This window comes from Peromyscus eremicus, chromosome 3 (assembly GCF_949786415.1).
Source record: "Peromyscus eremicus chromosome 3, PerEre_H2_v1, whole genome shotgun sequence".
NCBI lineage: Eukaryota > Metazoa > Chordata > Mammalia > Rodentia > Cricetidae > Peromyscus > Peromyscus eremicus.
In genome coordinates this window covers 118325621-118344866 of record NC_081418.1, presented here as the reverse complement: position 1 = coordinate 118344866, position 19246 = coordinate 118325621, and the positions used below count along the sequence as shown (strand labels likewise).

Here is a 19246-nt window from a genome sequence, read left to right as displayed (position 1 = left end):
CAGAGGGCCTGAGAAATGCACATCAGGGTCAGGGTGGAGGGTACTGCTTATGTGTCAGGCTCTGCAACTTGCCAAAGTGTGAGCCGACTATTGGGGTAGTGATCATGCACAGTGCCTTCTCTTCCTGATGAAGCTTCTTAAATATTCTAACTCCCAAAGGCAGCACACTATCACCCCCAGAGGCTGAAGCTTGCAGAGTTAGCAGATTGTGGCTATCTGGGGAGACAAGCCTTTTGCCACATAACAGTCACTGAGTGTCCAGCGTGACTTCTCTTTAATGGGTTGCTTTCTTGGGAATCATCCTCCAAAGAACAGTCATGTGGCCTTTCCATTGTAAGAGAAACTGCAGGTGACTTCTTAACCATTACAGCTCTGATGATGAAAGAGTGAAGAACCGCCACAAAGTCAAACAGTGCACCCAGAGATAAGGTTCACAGCTGCTGGCTTACATCGCGTAGCCACCCAAACTTCTCAGTAAGGGAATCAAACGCTTGACTCACTGCGGGGTTGGTGGGGCAGATAAATACTGTTTTCTCTTACTAGACCGGATACACACCCAGGACCCCCAACAAAAGGAGGGTCAGGAAAAGAGAAATAATAATTTGTAAGCATATAGACAATGTTTCAATAGAGAAAAGAGGAAACAGAACACTTGTAACCCTGTTATCAGCAGAGACAGAGCAAACCCTGGGGGCACCAAACTTGAAGAAGCTCACGGGACAGGTCCTGGCTATGCGGTTCTATTTTTGGTGGTGGTTCTGTATCTGATACGCTCCTTCACACCAAGGTGAGTCTTGTTACAGTAACATCTTATATCTTCTCAGTGTGCCTGGAAATAGAAGACATCTGTTTTCTGCTTCTGTAGACACCTCACAAGACTTAAAGGAGTGAATATCTAGTGATAAGACCTCTTCAAAAATAGATGAGTTTAGAAATTAGGTTATAGAGTCTATTTGGAGATTGTCAGGAAGAAGTTTCAGAGTTAATTTCAAAAGTTACAAATTTAGAGACAACAATAAGGAAATGATGTCATAGTATAACTGAAGGCATTTTGCTTTTGGCTTCTGCTGAAATTTCTTTGGTATCCATGACGTTTTCATTTTACCTAAATTATACAAAAAAAACTTATGGAATATCTCACTTGTGTTTATACTCACTAATTTAATTAGTTACCTAAAGCCAGGAAGATATATATTCCATATACATGGAAAGCATGGATGGAAAAGAATAAAAAAAAATTTTTTAAAGAGAAACAGAAAAAGAGAGAGGAAAGACAGGAAAAATTAGAATTCAATGAATTATAATTAACATTTCATTACCTGTTATTTCTGCTTTATTGTTAATATGTTCTCTACAATATGTACCATAGTTGTCTGGTAATAAATCTATATAGTTGTTATTAAGTTTACATTTTGAAATATAATGAAGTTTTGGAAATCAAACTGTCTCATTTGCTTAACATTACTTAAAATGCAATGTGGGGAAATTTTTAAGTAAGGCACGCAGAGAGCCAGGCTTGCTAGGTGTTCCCCACGCAGTCCCAGCTGACCTAAGCTGTCCCTTAGCTCATGTTGAACAGACCTGCCTGGCCTCGTCAGGGCTGGGTACTGACCTGTTCCCACTCTTTACAGGACCTAGCCTAATAGGCATATGCCCTGTGCTTGATAGAGTACTAGGTGCTGGGGCTCTGATGCGATATCAGACGTGACAGGCAGCTGTGGTCCTCGGCTTCTAATGTTGAGAACCCGTGGAACTGAAGGGATCGTCCATAGACAGGTATGTCCACCACTGAGGCAGCATCTATGTGGATAATACTTAGCGGCAAATGAGATTGGCAGGATGTGTTTAAGTGTTGGGATACTGGTGGCAAATGCCTTCTCTATACAGAATATTGAGGGTGGCAGCTGTTTGCATCTGGATTTATGGAGTGTTTTGTGTTTGGGGCCACAACTTGACCCCAAGGATGATATTTTAGGACTATTATAGAAAATTATTCAGAAGTCCAGTAGTAGGAAGAGTAAAGTGTTGCATGTGTCATCCTGTTGCTCGTTTCTATTTTTGTGAGCATGTCCAGTTTTTCACTGTGGGGGTAACACAGTGTACCTAGCTAAACATATCCTTTGGTTTACATATTCACCCCCCATCCAAGAATTGGGTTTTATGGCTGACTATACTGTACAGGGTTAAAAAAAGGGAAACAAATTCTTTCCTTGTAATATTCTAAAAGGGCATATGAATCTTCCCAGTGGCTTTTCAATTTCTGCTATTCAGATTGTGCTTCGAATTAGATGTTACCACAAGTCACTCACAAAGGTTCTAGAAATAGGGCTACCAATATAATTTTGGTTGCAAAATAAATGCTCCTAATTGGAAAGGAAAAAATTTATTTCTGAACTTCAACAGAATTTGGCTGATTCTTAGGAACACTGGGGAAGTCCATCATCAATGGCTAAAGCCTGACTCAACTTCATTTCTAGAAAAATCTGTCATGTGAAAGACTGCACTTTTGTTTTCTTCTAAATTTTAATGAGGGCACTCAAGAAATCTAAGTTTACTCACAGAAATGTCACATGAACAAATTTCTTCTGATCACCCTCAAGGATAGAGCATGTATTTCTAATTGTAGGCAGACAATTTTTATTTAGTTTATTCTTCTAAATTTACATCTTAATTTAACAATGTAATGGCTCTGGGTTGCATTATAATTGATATCCAAGAGAAACGAGTTAGGTATATTGTCATCTTGAGATTGCACAAATAAAGCTACTATATAACTATATTTTAATATGATGATTTATAGCTCATTTGATAATAGTGTAACTTTGAATGTATGAACCAAAGAGCTTGAGTCTTTTTTTCTCTAACCAAAGATGACAGCTCCTACAAAGGGCCCGTGTGCTTTGAGCAGCCACATAGAGACGAAGCCTAGAGGTGTTTGGGGAAACAGAGGCAGCTAATCACAGGGAACAGTCAGATGTTGAAGCTCCAGGAACATCCAGCCTTTGCTGAAATTTATCTGCCCGGCTTTGAAATATTTGTGGTCTATTTGAGTACCTTGTGCTGCCCATAGGACACTGATTTTTTTTCAAAGGCATAGAAAACTCAAGAGATATGGAAAAAAATGTGTTGCCATTTATGGCCAAAACTTAGTAAAAAAATGTTTGAGTGATAAAACTTGAAAAAGAATTCTATTTTTAGCAGCTATAAAATCAGAATACAAGGTAAATTCTAGGGGAGAGTGCTTACTGATATAAAATATTCAATTACCTCCCCACTGAGATATTCAACCGAGTCATTATTTACTTCAACAATTTAATTGGAAAGGATTAACAGATGTTTGTTATTTTTACAAGCACTGCGTTAAGACACTTCCTGTTCTACCAGTCAGTAAAAGTCACTACAGGGTATTAATTTTTAGGGATTTTTTTCCCTGACCTAGAACTTGTGTTAATGAAAACCAGTGAAGGTAGGGTATATTAAACATCATGTCGGGAAACGCTGACATCTGAAGATGTAGCTTTTATAATTGAGACAGCCGCTACCTTTGCTATTACTAAGGATATTTTAGCTGAGCTTCGCAGGCTTGGTGGATTAGAAATGCTTCCCTTTGGCTCATCAAAAGTCTGACTTGTTGAAAATTTAGAAGACTATTACAGTGTCTGTTTTCATTGTCATGATCATGATCGGTATAAAAATTCACTTGTATAGGGTGGAAGTGTCATAGAAATAGTAAAAAGGATTATTTTGGTGAAAACTGGCCTAACTCTGAAAGTTTACTTGAAAAAAAGAAAAAAGAAAGAAAGAGGTGAATGACTTCTATATGCTGTCCCTTTACGGCTGTTGTGTTATTACTCCAACTTGGGCAGTAATAGCAATATGTTAAGTAAGATATTGAAAGATGAGATTAAATAATGAAGCAAAAGTATCTGGAATTAATTTTCAGAATTTATCCATTTAATGAAGTTCTTTCCTTTGCCTGCACTGGAATTAGACTTGGAAAATGTCTAGTCATTTAAATCATTTTAAAGTAAAACCTTCTCTGATTCATTTTTTTTTAATTATTTATTGTGAAAGTGTTAAGGGTCTAAGCAAGGTCTTTCATATTCTAAACAAGGCTCTCCTAGTGAGCTACAACTTAGCCCTGTAAGTCATTTTAATTACTATCAAGCTGCAAGAGCATCTTTTGTTGTCTGAAGATTGAGGTATGACCCAAGTTTATATAGCCACACACACACATGATGAATAAATAAATGCCTTAATTTTCTTTTTAAGTGAGGAGGCACACCCCAGGTGGAAGCCACACACACTTTTCATCCTTAAAGTTGAGCTCCAGAAAATGTCTGGGAAAACTCCAGATCTCTAATCTACAGGTCCCAGCAGGAGCTGTTGCATTCCCCTTTGAACTCAAGGTCTGAGACCCTCTGCTTTTCCTCATTCCCTTAACCCAACATTCTACTCTCCATCCATCTCATTGTTAAGTTGTTTTCTGGAGGGAGAAATACTTACACTTTTTCCAAGTGTCTGATCATGTTCTTTGTCTGCCTCCTGTCCTGTTCTCGTTTGGGTCCTTAAGACTATAAATTATCTTCCCCCAAACTCAAAGTATCACAAATTTATTCCAGACTTTAAATGGAAGTTTATGTTTCTCACATTACAAATTGTTATCAATGTAAGTTTCTTGTCACATTGACTTGAAGGGGAAGGGTGGTGGGATCAAACCTAGGACTTCCTACGTAACACTCCACCACCAAGCCCCTAATTTAAAAACATATGAATGAAATTAGTAGTGTTCATTTGTTATTAATTACTTAGAACTTTTCCCATCCTGAGGCCTGCTCTACTGTCCTGAATATCAATAGTCTGCTGTTTTCTTCTTTTTCTTGTACCACTACGCATTTGCTCAGTGGACTCTAGTGGAATCTCTGCTTGTGTGTATTGTGAACTTTAATTCACCCTCTGTGAGTCAAATCAGAATTCTCTTTGCACCTATTGTGCCCCAGACACATCACACATTTCAATTAATTACTAATTTACATGTCGTTCTGTCCCAACAGATGATTCTACAACCCAAGAGCAAAGCTCCATATGTTTGCATTCCCAGCAAGCAAAAGAGACAGATTATAAGCAATTGCTAAGTGACCCACTGACTGATCTCAAGTTAGAAAGTAGCTGCCAGCTTTCCTTAGAAATGACAATGTGATGATCTGGAATTTGTCTTCCATGTTTCCCCTAGGATTTGACCATCATGCAGCCTATGTTACTAATCCTTGTGGGGGCTTGGACAACATTGCAAGCTGACTTACTTTCTGACGAAAAGGGTAAGGATTGTCTATCCAATAATGTCTGTTTTTGTTAAAGTATATTATAAAAACGGTAATGGAATTTTCTCCAAAATAAGCATTCAATTGGGAAGTTTTTATAAAACAGTATAACTCTTGAGATTTAAGAAATCAGTGTGGGCAGAAATATAAATTCTATACTTCAGTGAAAAATTCAATTCTAAGAGTATATATGGGCATCGTGGAAGAAGGCAGCCTCTGGAGGCCATGTTTAGGACCCCCAGTTCCACTGGGAATTTCACAAAAGGCCTCACAGGAAGCAAGAATAAACTTCTGCCATTTTTCTTTTCTTTTTTGCCCCTGAAACTCATTGATCTAAGGGTTTAGTATGATGATGGAGGTTAAGAGAGGAAAACTGTTTGATGGCACCAGCCCAGCTCTATCTAGAATTCTCTATAAAGATGGTATTCTATCTTGGTACTGCCTAGCACATAGCCACTGACCACATAGTGGACACATAACCACCAAACAGTTGAAATGTACACAGTGCAGCTAGAGCAATGAACTTTGGGGTTTAGTTAGCTAATTTAGATCTGAAAAGCCACAGTAGCCAGTGGCTGTTGAAATAAAGGTGAACTACACAGGCAGTCCTGGAAACCCTTGCATGTCAAACACAGGTGCGGAGTTATGAAGGGCTTTTAAAGGTCAATGGAAAACACTGACAATTTAGAAAATGAATAAATTAAAGATTATGTGTTTCACAATGTATAGTGCTGCCCGAGTTTGGATGAAAAATTTTAAGAAGTTGTTTAGACACACGCCAGAAAAAACATAACAGAATAAGACATGAATTGAAATTTTTTACTTTCTTCTTTTTGCTCATTGTGTTTTACAGTATTTCTACAATGAGTACTGAGTTCTTAATTAATTTTATGTTGAAAGCAAATCCTTTTTTTTTCTACTCAAATACTTTAGGATATGGCTCATAATGAAATATAAATACATTTTATATCATGAATCATTGATCTTACAAACAAGTAGGTACTTTTATGCAATGGAAACCAGATGTCCATGAGACAACTGTTTTCATGTTTAACATATGCTGCCCCCAACCTCCGGTGTGTTCTATTTATCTTCTATACTCCTGTGAAAAGGAAAGAAGAGGGATTAGGAGTCCAGAAATTGTTATCACATCCCATCCACTGATTATGATGCTTATTGTGAAAACTACACCTTTAATGAATAACAATATGGTAGATTGTTCATATTCAATAAAACCATGTGAAAATTACAGGTAGTGCCTGGATGATGAACTAGCAATCATTTTAAAGAAACTTTTGCTAAATTACTTCTGTATCATATATTTGAATAAGCCACAACAAACCAGTATGTTACTTAACAAAATAATTAAAATCTGTTAAAGACTGGGAATATAGCTCAGTGGTAACATATCTGTCCCATGTTCCCTGGCCCTGAGTTTTACCCCCAGCACCATACAAAATGGACAGTTTAACATTGTATCATTTTTGTTTGTTGTTGTTTTTTGAATCAATAGTTTTACTTCTACCACCTGTCAATTTTACTGTTAAAGCCATTGGATTAGCTCAAGTTCTTTTACACTGGGCCCCAAATCCTGATCAAGAGCAAAGAAATACTGATCTACAATATCATGTGAAAATAAATGCTCCACAAGAAGATGAGGTAAGTGCTGGGTCTGATGACGAAAACAAAAAACAAAATAAAACAAAACAAAAAAACCAAACAAACTGAGAGTGAATATTCATTTTTTAAACTACATTTTTCTTCATGAAGTGAAATTCTTCATAAAGAACATCCAATTACTAAATATTATCTTGTATTACCAGTAGGATCTGTAAAGTGAATTAGACACATGCTTATTATTCAAAATGGAACAGTAGCATAGAAGGCTTTGTCTCAAGGAAAGTCCTCTCTCTCTCTCTCTCTCTCTCTCTCTCTCTCTCTCTCTCTCTCTCCCTCCTTCCCTTCCTCCCTCCCCCTCTCTCTAGTGCGTGTGTGTGTGTGTGTGTGTGTGTGTGTGTGTGAGAGAGAGAGAGAGAGAGAGAGAGAGAGAGTGTACATGTGTGTTATGCACTTGTTAGTGTAGGTCTGTGCACATGTAAGATGGCTAGGTATGCAGGGGTATGAAGGCCATGGGTTGATGCTTTCCTTGATCCCTCTCCAAGACCTTTTGTTTTTGAGAGAAGCCTCTCATTCAATTGCAAGATCATCAATTTGACTAGGCTTCAGAGATCCACCTCTCTGCACTACCCCTAGTGTTTGGGGTTACAGGTGCATGTTGCCATGTGCCTTGAATTTTACATGTGTTTTGGGGACCCAGACTCCAAGTCGTTGTGCTCACACAACAGTGACTTTATTGATTCAGCCATCTTCGAGACTATTTACCAACTTTTGAAGGGTAATGTATTTGATAGTACTGTAGATGAACGGTCTTATTAAATAAGAAACACAGAGCCAAATGCAGAGTTAATAGCCCAAGAGGTCAGAGCACTAGCTAAGAGCTAAAAACCTTACCCCTCACTGCCGCTGCTTGTTTACTTATCTCCTAAAATGTCAATAAAACTAGAAGAAAGTCATGAACGAAATGGTACAAGGGAGCTGTACAGGGTCAGAAAACCCAAGGTGAAGGCCAAGTTTATTCACTACCTTGTTTATATCCTCGGGTCTTGAGTTGATTTCTCAGATTTATGCTAGGGATGTGCTAACACATCTACTGCTCATCACATTTGTAGTAAGGTAAAAGAAAGGGACATGTAATTTGTACTAACCATTTTGGAGTGAATATGAAATTTTAAAGAATTTTCTGCCAAGAAGGTACTCCTAGAGAGGAGACTGGCATTAATGATGAGAATCAAAGGCAACTTGAGCTTTAATTACAATATGGTGTTTGTTATTAAAAGAGGAATTTGTTCATGTGTCATTGAGAAACTATATTAATATTATGATGCCCCTTTTCTAAGAAAATTACTTCATACCATTTTACTTATTATCATTTTCAAAGTGGAGTAAAAGGCCTATTTGATTGATGTTGTTTTCTGTTACATACCATGACTGGCGGGTTTTATTTTAGTATAATACCAGGAAGACTGAAAGCAAATATGTGGCCCCCCTTCATGATGGCTTTGCAGCTAGTGTGAGGAGCATCCTATGGAGAAGTCACTCTTTCCTGGCCAGCAGTTGGGTTTCTGCTGAACTCAAAGCTCCATCAGGTAAAGGAGACATGGGACATCTAAATTTCATATTTTACACTTCTCAGAACGGGAAAGAGCCTCTTTTCTTTAGCCCGGCACCACACCTTCCAATCTCCTTTTAATCTTTCATGGCACCCACATTCTGATCATAGCTTTCATAGGCCATCCAGGTCTACCTGTGGCACCCCTGCAAGCACACCCCTGTATCTACACTGGGAGCTGGGGCTTCTGATACACATAAGCAGAGATAGCTCTGTTTAAACATTTTAACACAGAGTGACACAAACACAAGATGGAAAAAAAAGGAGGAGACAGACCATCAGACCCTGGGATATGTGACTTCCTAAATCATATATGTTTTAGCCCCATATCTGTGAGTGTTTTTCAAATCTTTCTCCTAGCCACATCATTGGAGAAGAAGATCCTGCCTCCTGTATTATTAGTCAGCTTTCTTTTTACTATAACAAATATGTAAGATATTACACTTATTTTGGTTTCTGGTTTTGGTGGGGGTTTCCACCCATGACCTGTCAGGCCTATTTTTAGTCCATTTAACAACACAGCATATCCTTCCAGAAGCAGGTGGTAGAGGTCTAGAGCCAGGAAGCAAAGGGAGGCAAAAAAAGGGCAAGGGCCCAACTATCTATCCCCTTTAAAGATGTGTCTCCAAAGACCTCCCCAAAGACCCCAACTCAGACAGGGCTCTCCACTTCCCAACTACACCATGAGCTGCACAGCAAAGTCTTTAACAAATAGAACCTGGGCACACTTAACCAAAAACCCTGAACTGTGCTGGTAACAACACAGATGCGTGCATTTACTCATCATTTTCCAGTGGCTTGCCCCTAAATAAGGAGTGTACTTCAAGGAATATTGATGAATATAAATATGGGCCATTGTGTACCTTGCATTAAGCCATTATTTCACATCTACTGAACAACTGAACTTCCTCAATGTGGTTTTCCTTTCAGTGTTAAGTTTCTGCAGTTCTAATTATTCCCTTAGTACCACCGCCCAATACACACTTACACTAATCAAGTATTGTTTATGCCACTAACCAAGTGAAAATCCATACTGAATTATTTCTTGGATTGGAACTGGGAAACTGATGACTTACTTTGACATGACATAGACTGTGCAGATGTTTAGTATGTGGACACATGTATGCACAGAGTGAGGAGGGAAGCCCTATATCCATAGGTTCCACATTTATCTTTTCAACTAAATGTGGATCAAAAGCATTCTACGACAAAAGCATTGAAGCATCCATACTGTTCATGAACAGATTGTTTCATGCCACTATTCTAAATAACAGTCTAACAATTATTTACTAAGCACTTAGATTAAGTATTCCAAGTTCTCTAAAAAGGATTTATACTAAACCAGAGGCTGTGTAAGCCATATGCAAGATGGCATCATATAAGAGACCTGAGCATCTGAAGGTTTTAGTATGGGAGGAAAGTTCTGGAACAAATACTACAGATACAGAGGCATGATTTTATAGATACATATGTGTCTACATCATATATAATATGCATGTATGTATCATAAGGCAAACTAACCAGTTTTCTGTCTCCAAATTCCAAACGGCAATAGGAAGCTATCTCCTCTCACCTTCTCCCTCTGTCCAATGAAAGACACTTGATGACAGTGATACAAATTAATCTATAGCTGTTTTAAGAAAAAATAAAAACCCTTCCATTATTCAGGGTTTCCTCTTTAGGAAGGTTATCCCTGACCTTAGCCCCAAAAATACCTTTTCCCCCTTCTTTGTTTGATAGAGTGTTCTGGGTAGCACAAACATAATTTGGGGGAAATCCAGTGCAAACAAACATTTGGAATCTTAGATTTTAAGTTATGGTATGTTAAGGAGACTGGCAAGCTGTTTACATTGGTCTCTAATATAATGGTAAGATCTTGGGGTATTGCCAAAATGCATCCCCTGAGCAGTAATCCATGCGATTCTTGAGATATAGATGCCAAGGAATGGCTCATATAATCTAAGAGGGAAGGGGATTCTGGAGAGATTCCTTGACCTAACCTCTCATTTACAGCAGGAAAAACTGGAATTCAGGCAGCATTTGGGGAAATGCCTCACAGTCAAGTACTGACAAGTATAGTACTAGAGTGCTCAAGTTGTTGGACACATAACACTAGACTTGAACTTTCAGACATCTGTCTCACTGACACACCTCCACAGCTTCATCTACAATAGCTGAAAAGTTCTTTCATGTCAAAACCCGAGGCTTTATAGCTTTAGTTTCATTTCTCCAGTAAATTTGCCCTTTGCAAATGAGTTTCTATAATTGGATGTTTGTGGTCACTCACAATCAATAGTATCTCAAACAAAAGCACAAAATTCTTAAGCCATCATGGCAATGTTTTGTTCTTTTTATTTGTGGTCCCCTAGGGTCTTCTGGAACCTCGGTTATGAATTTAACTTGTACCACAAACACTGTTGTGAGTAGTCACACCCACTTAAGGCCATACCAAGTGTCTCTTCGCTGCACCTGGCTTGTTGGCAAGGATGCCCCTGAGGACACACAGTATTTCCTATACTACAGGTCAGTATCTATTTTTACTTATGCAAATTATCCATTTCCTCTTCCCTTATAAAAACTCATGGGTGTTGCAATTTAGGTTTGGTGTTTGGACTGAAGAATGCCAGGAATACAGCAGAGATGCACTGGACAGAAATACTGCATGCTGGTTTCCCAGGACGTTTATCAACAGCAAAGGGTTTGCGCAGCTTGCAGTGCATGTTAATGGCTCAAGCAAGCATGCTGCAATCAAGCCCTTTGATCGGCTGTTTACTCCCCATGCCATTGGTAAGACACTAATCCCAACATTGGAATAATGGAATAGTAGAATCTTTGCATTGTAAAGGGTCTTGCTACCTTTCAAATATTAAACAATCATACAATCAATATGAGGGAAAAAAAATAAGATAGGCATCCCAACTTTAATTCTACATAATTGATGGATGACTTGGCAATGTAGGGGACTGTCCTGAGAGTGGGAAGATGTTTAGTGGTCGTCTTGGCCCCTATCTATGAGTTATCTAACTCTTACCTTCCCTACTTGTTCCCTCTCCTGAGCTGTGATGAAATCAGGTCTTAAACATATCCTTTTGAGGGTAGAGTTCTCCCCAATTGAGAATGACTGCACCTGGAAAAGTCATGGCACTACTCATCTGTTCTGGCTTCTTCCATGAAATGTATGTCCACAGGTCTTGTAATAGATCATACCCATAACTGTCTGAGCCTTTTCCCCAAGGTGTGGTCCTTCTGCAGTCCAAAGGTATTCATTCAGGTTTTCCATCATGTGGCTCTTCTTTCAAAGCTAACCATCTCCAATCCTCATTGGTCCTTTGTAGTGGTTTGGACTCATCTCTAGACTTTTAAACAATATGTCCACAGGTCTTTTCTCTCCTCCACCCTTGTCTTTTCTTTCCCACTTCCTCTTTCATTTTTTCATATGTGTATGTGTACTGTGTATGTATTTGTGCAGGTGTGCTTGTCCATGCAGAAGCTTGGGATTAACATCAGAATATCTTCCTCAATTGCTTCTCCATTTTATTTTGTAGGGATCAGAAACTTTCACTGGATCTGGAACTTGTCATTTTTGCTGGTTGGCTACCTTAGTGAGGCCCTAGAATCCACCTATCTCTACCACCCAACCACCACCCCTAGCTCTGGTGTTACAGCTGTTTTCACCTGGGTTCTGGGAATCCAAACTCAGGTCTCTGATGCTAGTATAGAAGTGCTTACTCCTGTAAAGACATATTTAGCTCCATCTGCCCTTTTAATACAGAAGCTTCTTGTTCTATCTGACAAAACAAGACAACAACAACAACAAAAAATAAACACTGAAACCAGAAAGGAGAAGTGATTTTTCCCAGAGCTATCCCTCTGCTGGGAAATGGATGTGGGGCACATGGTCCCTGTGCTGACCATGAGCACAGTCTAACCTGGAAAGTTAAAGGGATGCTGGGTACACCTTGCAATGAGCTGCCAGGGGAAGGGTGCCAATCAATCCCTTCCATGTGGAGTAGTGATTTCTGTTCTTTATATGTATAAATCTATTCGGCAAGCCACACCAAGAACCTCATGGGAAGCCATCCACTTCCTGTGGCTTGAGATTGGTTGATGGAGACCTAATGGTAAACCTTGAAAAAAGCATATCTTAGAAACGGTGGCTTGGGGCTGTCAGCCCTGATCATTGTTTTCCCAGAATTGCCGCTGACCTACCTCTTCTTCTCTCACCTAGATCAAGTGAATCCTCCAATGAATGTGACAGTTGAGATCAAAGAAACTTCTCTTTATATCCAATGGGAGAAACCAGTTTCTGCCTTTCCAGTCCATTGCTTTAATTATGAATTGAAAATCCACAACACAAAGAATGGTTACTTTCAGGTAATTTTTAATATCTTTCCAGTATTCCATGATAGACATCCATTATTTGTGGAGCATTTAAAACAGTGGTTCTTAACCTTCCTAATGCTGCAACACTTTAATACAGTTCCTCGTGTTGTGGTGATTCCCCAACCATAAAGTTATTTTCATTGCTACTAAATAACTGTAATTTTGCTACTATTATGAATTCTAATGTAAATATTTTTGGATATACAAATTTGCTAAAGGAGTTGCAACCCACAATCTGAGAGCCACTGATCCAAAAGTTTCAGTAGTGACTACTCTGGGTGTTTTTAAGTATCAACAAAGTCAATGTTGACTTACATCTGCCCCGGGTATTACAGAAATAAATCAAATCTTCCAGTAGTTTTATTTTGAAAAGACAAACTTTGAGTAGAAAATATTACAAAGGATAAAATGAAATTCATTTGTAAGAGCTTTGCTAAAAATCCAAATGATACAGCTACAGTAGGGGAAAACCGGAAGGCAAGTTTTCCAGAAGTTAGAATTATCCTAAGAGCCTGTAATTCTACTTCTAGGTATGCATGTAAATGATTTCAAAACAGGGTCTCAAAAAAGATATTTGGATACCCATGCTCACAGCAGCATTACTCACAAGCTGAAACAGCCCCCACATCCATTAATCGATGACTAGAGTAAGGCTTGGTGGCATACATTTGTGATTCCAGCACCCAGGAGGGAGGCGGAGAAAGGAGGAATGCTGTAAACTTGAAGCTAGTCTGGGTTACACAGCAAGATTCTTACCTGAAAACAAACAAGGCAAACCTAAAGCCCTACAGAATATGAATAGAAAAACAACATGGGATATATATTAATATGTACAAAGGGTCATTCCTCAGTCTTTGAAAGGACATTCTGATACATGCTACAATATGAATGAGCCTAAGGACAGCAAGCAAGGTGAAATAAGCAGGTCGCAAAGGACGAATAGTATATGATTCTGCCTTTATGAGATGCCCTGGGTGGAGAAACACATATAAACAGAAGGCAGTACAATGACTGCCAGGAAATGGGCAATGGAAAATCCTCATTTAGACAACTGTTGTCTAATGGGAACAGTGTCCAGAGTGTGAATTTTTGATCACTGGGTGATGGGAATTGAAAGGAGGGTCTCATGCACGCAGAGACCAACTTCAGACTTGCAAGATGAAAAGTGTGTTGCAGTCTGGTTGCACAACAGCGTGTCTGTTCAACATTTCTGGCCTGTACACTTGACAATGGTGCAGTGGGCATGTGTTATACCCATAGAGTTTTATTGTGTTATTTTATACCTTGTCCACAATAACTATTGTGTAATTACGTTTCCTATTTTATTAAGCCTCATCCCCGAAAAAAAAAAAAGCCAAATAATTTCTTATAGTCACAAAGCTAAAAGTTAAGAGCACTGACTGCTCTTACAGTGGACCCAGGTTCAATTCCCAGCACCCACGTGGCAGCTTACAACTGTCTGTAACTCTAGTTCCAGAGGATCTGGTATCCACCCACAGACATACATACAGGCAAAACACCAATGCAACAAAAATAAATTAAATAAAAATGAATGGACATAAGATAAGTCCTGCCCTGGCAAATGGCATCAGAGCCTCCCACCATAGGAAAGATCAACAGAGTACAGAGGAGAGAGGGGGCAAAACAGCCCTGTCATCCTTCACAGCATGGAGTTGAATGTAGCCTGGGGGCATCAGACAGAAACTTGACTACTGAGGCAAAAAGAGAAGGACATCATAGTGTGTGTTTCCAGAAATATCCTCTATGAAGGACTGGCTTTCTCTTGTAAATTTCTAATCTACCATAGATTAGCGCTTTCATAAACATTAACAAGGATCAACTAGGAAAAACAAAACAAATATAGCCGAAGATATGAAAGTACAAACCAATTGATCATGTTGTCACGACAATGTCCAACAGCTCTCCACTTCTAAACTGTGCTCTCACTGTCTGAACTGATCTTGTCATAGAACAGCAATCAGCATTTCCTGACGTGTACCAGTCCACAACCACACTGTGCCTGCTAGGCGTGTGAGGAAAAGGAACTGGCCAGAGGCTTGAGAGTGCATGCTTCCTTCAGCCAAGGGGTAGTGACTGAGCTGGCCTCAACACAAGGCTAACATCAGACTTGTAACTCTGTACTTACATAGCAATCTCAGAGTGGCTCTGTGAGACGTTTACTAGACGCCAAAGAGCATCTACTTTAAAATCACGGCCACGGGCAATGAGCAGCATCAAAGGATTTTACATGGTTGAGAAATGTAGCATTTACGGGGTAGAAGGGTAATCCTGGCTGCAGTGTGAAAGTTGGATGTGAGGGAGACTAAGTGGGTACAGGGATGTGAGCTATTTGGACCATCCAAGCAATAGAGCAGAAAACCCACACGGGCTGTGGTCACTGGGCAGGGCTGAACAGGCACAAACCACGTGCTGTTTAGCACGACGACTTACCAGTGTGGAAGGACAAGGTAACAGAGATTATGTATATTGTTGAAGGTGACTCCAATTTTTTCCATATGAAATATGAATTTTTCTACATGGCTTCACCTGGTCCTTCAGCTGACCCTTTTATATATTTTAGTTATAAGATCACTTTCCCCCCTCAGGGTAACTTGCCAAGACCTCACACTGGAACAGTGTGGAATAAACTCATGACTACACCCTGGTGATTTTAGATTACTTGCTAAATAATGAGACACATTACCTGCATGTGACCCCCTCAAGCTGGTATTCTGCAAAAATTATTTATCTTGGCATTATTATAATGTTAATTTCCCCCATTTAGATGGAAAAACTAGCCACCAACAAATTCGTCTCAAAAATTGATGATGTTTCTACATATTCAATTCAAGTGAGAGCAACTGTGAGCTCATCTTGCAGAGTGTCTGGAAGCTGGGGCGAGTGGAGTAAGCCTATTTATGTGGGTGAGTCCCTATTGTGTATTTAAAAGCAGTGGCAACAGATAATCCTGGTGAGTGCACATGTTCACTCAGGTCTTGAAATGGCTTCATCTCCACTCTGCCTCACTTTTCATCCAGCCACTGTGTCTTCAAGTAAACGTCTGCATGTGTTCTAGGAAGCCTCGTGGTCCCACTGTCTCTCTAGCACAAGCCCTTCCCAGGCCTATTTTATTTTGTTCCATAATTTTTATTAGATTTTTCTGTTTTTACTTCCATCCATATTGTGCGTGTATGTGTGCATGCATGAGTGTGTGCTGTATGAGAGGGTGTGTGTATGCGTGTGTGTGTGTGTGTGTGTGTGTGTGTGTGTGTGTATGCAGGTATGTGCACTGTGTGTGTTCATTCAGGACAAAGGGGGATGTCGGGATCCTGCTCGATCATTCCCTGCCTTGTTCCTTTGAGCCAGGGTCTCTTGTTGAACTTGGGGCTCGGCTGGTATGCAGTAAGCACCAGACGTCCTCACACCTCTGCGCTCAACAGCGTTGTGTTTACAGGTACCTGTGCAGCCATGTCCAGCTTTTCAAATGGATGTTGGGAGTTTGAACTCAGTCCCTTATGCTTGTATAGTAAGCACTCTTACCTGCTGAGACATCTCCCCAGCCCCTATCTAATTATTTAGAGTACACCTTTTATTTTCAGATAATTGCACGTTCATAAGCTGAGGAAAGAAACAGAAATACAATCTTTTTTTGACCTAGTTTCTCCCAGTGGCAACATCTTGCAAAATCGATAGTATAATTTTAAAACTACAAAATTGACATTGATGACCCTCCATCTTTCTCAGAGCCTGTGGATTTAATGCATAATTATTTCTTTATGATTGGTCTTATGCCGTGTTAGTATTCACGTTGCAGCTCAGTCAAGATGCCAAGTGGTGGAACATAAGACTGTTCCCTTTCACCTTTGGAAACATGCCCATCCTCTTTTGCCCCTCATTTCTAGGCCCCGGAAAGGTCCCCATCACCATAATTTTGCCGTAATCAGGTATGAATTTGTTTCCTTTTTAAAAGATTTTAAAATTAAATAATATTAAGGTCCATGAAACCTAGATCCATCCCTGAACCTTTAGCCTAACAGATAGTAATTTGGACATCTCTTGGACATGTGTGTTGGTTTTGAACCTATTTTTATTTGTGATCAAATTGACTGGTTTATTTGGTAAATAAAATGAGTACCATACATGACAAGTAATAGGGAATGGGTAGCAACCATGGATGAAGGGGGGTATTTCTTGGATAAAGGGAATTACTGGTATATATAGATATTTGCAAAACACCACTCTAGATGATTTTCATATATTCTCTTAGATAAATCTATCAAGAAACCCGTCCTTCAGATAAGGATGTATATTTGGAACATTGGGTGATGAGCTTACCTCTGCAAGCTCTGAGATGGGGTGAACCCTAGGTTAATGTATTCTAGGGCCCAGTCTCTTAGCACTCGGTCATGGTGTGATAGGACCCTACATGTTGCAAGGTGCTTAGCAAATTAGACTGGCATAGAGGACTTTGTGCTTATAGCTGGTTACATTACCTCTTACAGGACCTAAGGGATGTTCCAAAACAACTGGGACAGCATACTTAAAGAGAAATTTATGTCAGGCACATACTAAAATTTTCTACTAAAGTAATTCGCTCACTTGGGCTACAGGGTGGGTCCTCCGGAAATTCTTGGGCAGCGAACCATTAGCCTGTGTGGCGGTGAGTCAGAACTGATGTTATCAGGTTCATTTCCAGGGGAGAGAGGAATGATGGAAGGCCTTGAGAGGTGGAGCACTGATCTGGGTCTGTAAGGAGGCTGAGAACATTGCCCTGAATTCCTGTGGCACCCCCTACAGTTGTTCAATACACGACCAACACTGCTGTATTCAGTGCCTGGCAGCACTGGTGTGTGTGTGTGTGTGTGTGTGTGTGTGTGTGTGTGTGTGTGTGTGTGTGTGTGTATGTGTGTGTGTGTTTGCTAGGAGCAGCACCATGAGCTTCCCAGGGAGAGGAACTGAAAGTGGGGTATGGGGAACTGAAAAATGGACAGCCTCACCTACCTCATAATTTTGATGAGGTGAATCTTCTTCTCCCTCCCTTTCTCCCTGGCTAAACTAAACTGACCTGGTACACATAGGACCGCTCTCAAAAACACGTCATTTGCACAAATAAAACTTATTCTGTGCCCCAAGAGAAAACCAAGAGTCATTAGTCTCAGGGAATTTGAAACAAGATTATTAATTTTGTCAAATCCTGTAGCAGAAGCTTTGCATATTTGTATTCCATGGATTCTTTTTTCAGGGTTTTATGTGTTTCTCAAGTGTACAACTCTCATTGGCCTGAAGCTACTGATGTTTCTCATTGTTGTCCCTATATTGCAACCTAAACAAATTTGGAAAAAAAAAATGAATATGGACCAAGAGACCTCAGATGAGTATGGTAGAGACCAAGGTCAGAATCTTGGCTAAGAAGTCAGTATTGTTTGCTGAGTGCTTGAGTCTTGAAGTTATAGTTGGTGTTGACTGTTGACACTTTAGAACTTAAGAGGGTGAGGAAGCAGCAGTAGACAAAATCAGATCTGGATTTTAGCTGTGGCTCTGCCAGTGTGTAGTTCAATGGCCCAAGTTAGAGATGGCTAAGTAATCAGAGAGCACAGTACAGCGCTGCAGATTCTCAGAATAAACTCAGGTTGTAAGAGGGAGTGATAGTCTGCCACCACACAGGGGACTGAGTGAAGAAGCATGCTAGTCTGGGTTTTACTACTCTGACCTAGTAACAAGTAACCTTTCTGGTCCTAAGTCCCTCACCTGTAGATGTGACACTTCTTTCCCTGGTTGCTTCTAACTCTGCCATTCTTGTGACTCCACTCTCCAATATTCATCACCAAAGCACTGAGAGTAAGATTGTGATCCATCTTGAGAGTTTACGTTAAGCTTGTTTTTAACGTATTACTCATTTCCCCTCTCCCGCTCTCTTACCATTTCCAAAATAACTGCTTCTTGGCTTGGACCTGGCCTCATTATATTTCCCTCCCAGGTATACTTCATTGCCATTTGCTACTGCGAATCCTATTTCATTTATTGCCACCCATTTCATGAAGACGAGCTGATTAATATTAGCGCTTACCTTATAAATCCATCCTTTCTGGAATTTACTCCCCTGCTCAGTTTAGGATCATTAGTGAATTTAATCAATGCAGACTCTCCGTTTTCATCAAGATGATTAATAAACATAATAGGAAGTCCAAGCCCCTCAGGGACATTTTGCATGGCTCTTCCTTACCCCTGGAGGATGCAGTAATAATTATGCTCAGCTTGCAGTCTCTCAGACAGTTTTGCTGCTATATTCATTTCCTTCAGACACTCTTCCATC

The 19246-nt window shown here is 39.8% G+C and overlaps 1 protein-coding gene across 2 annotated transcripts in view; it reads left to right on the top strand.

Moving 5' to 3' along the window:
* Nucleotides 1-5242: 5242 nt before the first annotated feature.
* The window catches only part of Il5ra (interleukin 5 receptor subunit alpha), a 30341-nt gene continuing 16337 nt past the window's right edge, over nucleotides 5243-19246 (top strand). The window contains exons 1-8 of one of the 2 annotated variants that reach the window (XM_059256821.1): nucleotides 5243-5318; nucleotides 6835-6980; nucleotides 8389-8527; nucleotides 10920-11073; nucleotides 11150-11337; nucleotides 12779-12924; nucleotides 15719-15861; nucleotides 17444-17447. In XM_059256821.1, the coding sequence (XP_059112804.1) occupies nucleotides 5246-5318; nucleotides 6835-6980; nucleotides 8389-8527; nucleotides 10920-11073; nucleotides 11150-11337; nucleotides 12779-12924; nucleotides 15719-15861; nucleotides 17444-17447 (993 nt within the window). In that variant the 5' untranslated portion in view covers nucleotides 5243-5245. The remainder of the gene's footprint in view (nucleotides 5319-6834; nucleotides 6981-8388; nucleotides 8528-10919; nucleotides 11074-11149; nucleotides 11338-12778; nucleotides 12925-15718; nucleotides 15862-17443; nucleotides 17448-19246) is intronic. The other variant, XM_059256820.1, reaches the window with a different exon arrangement.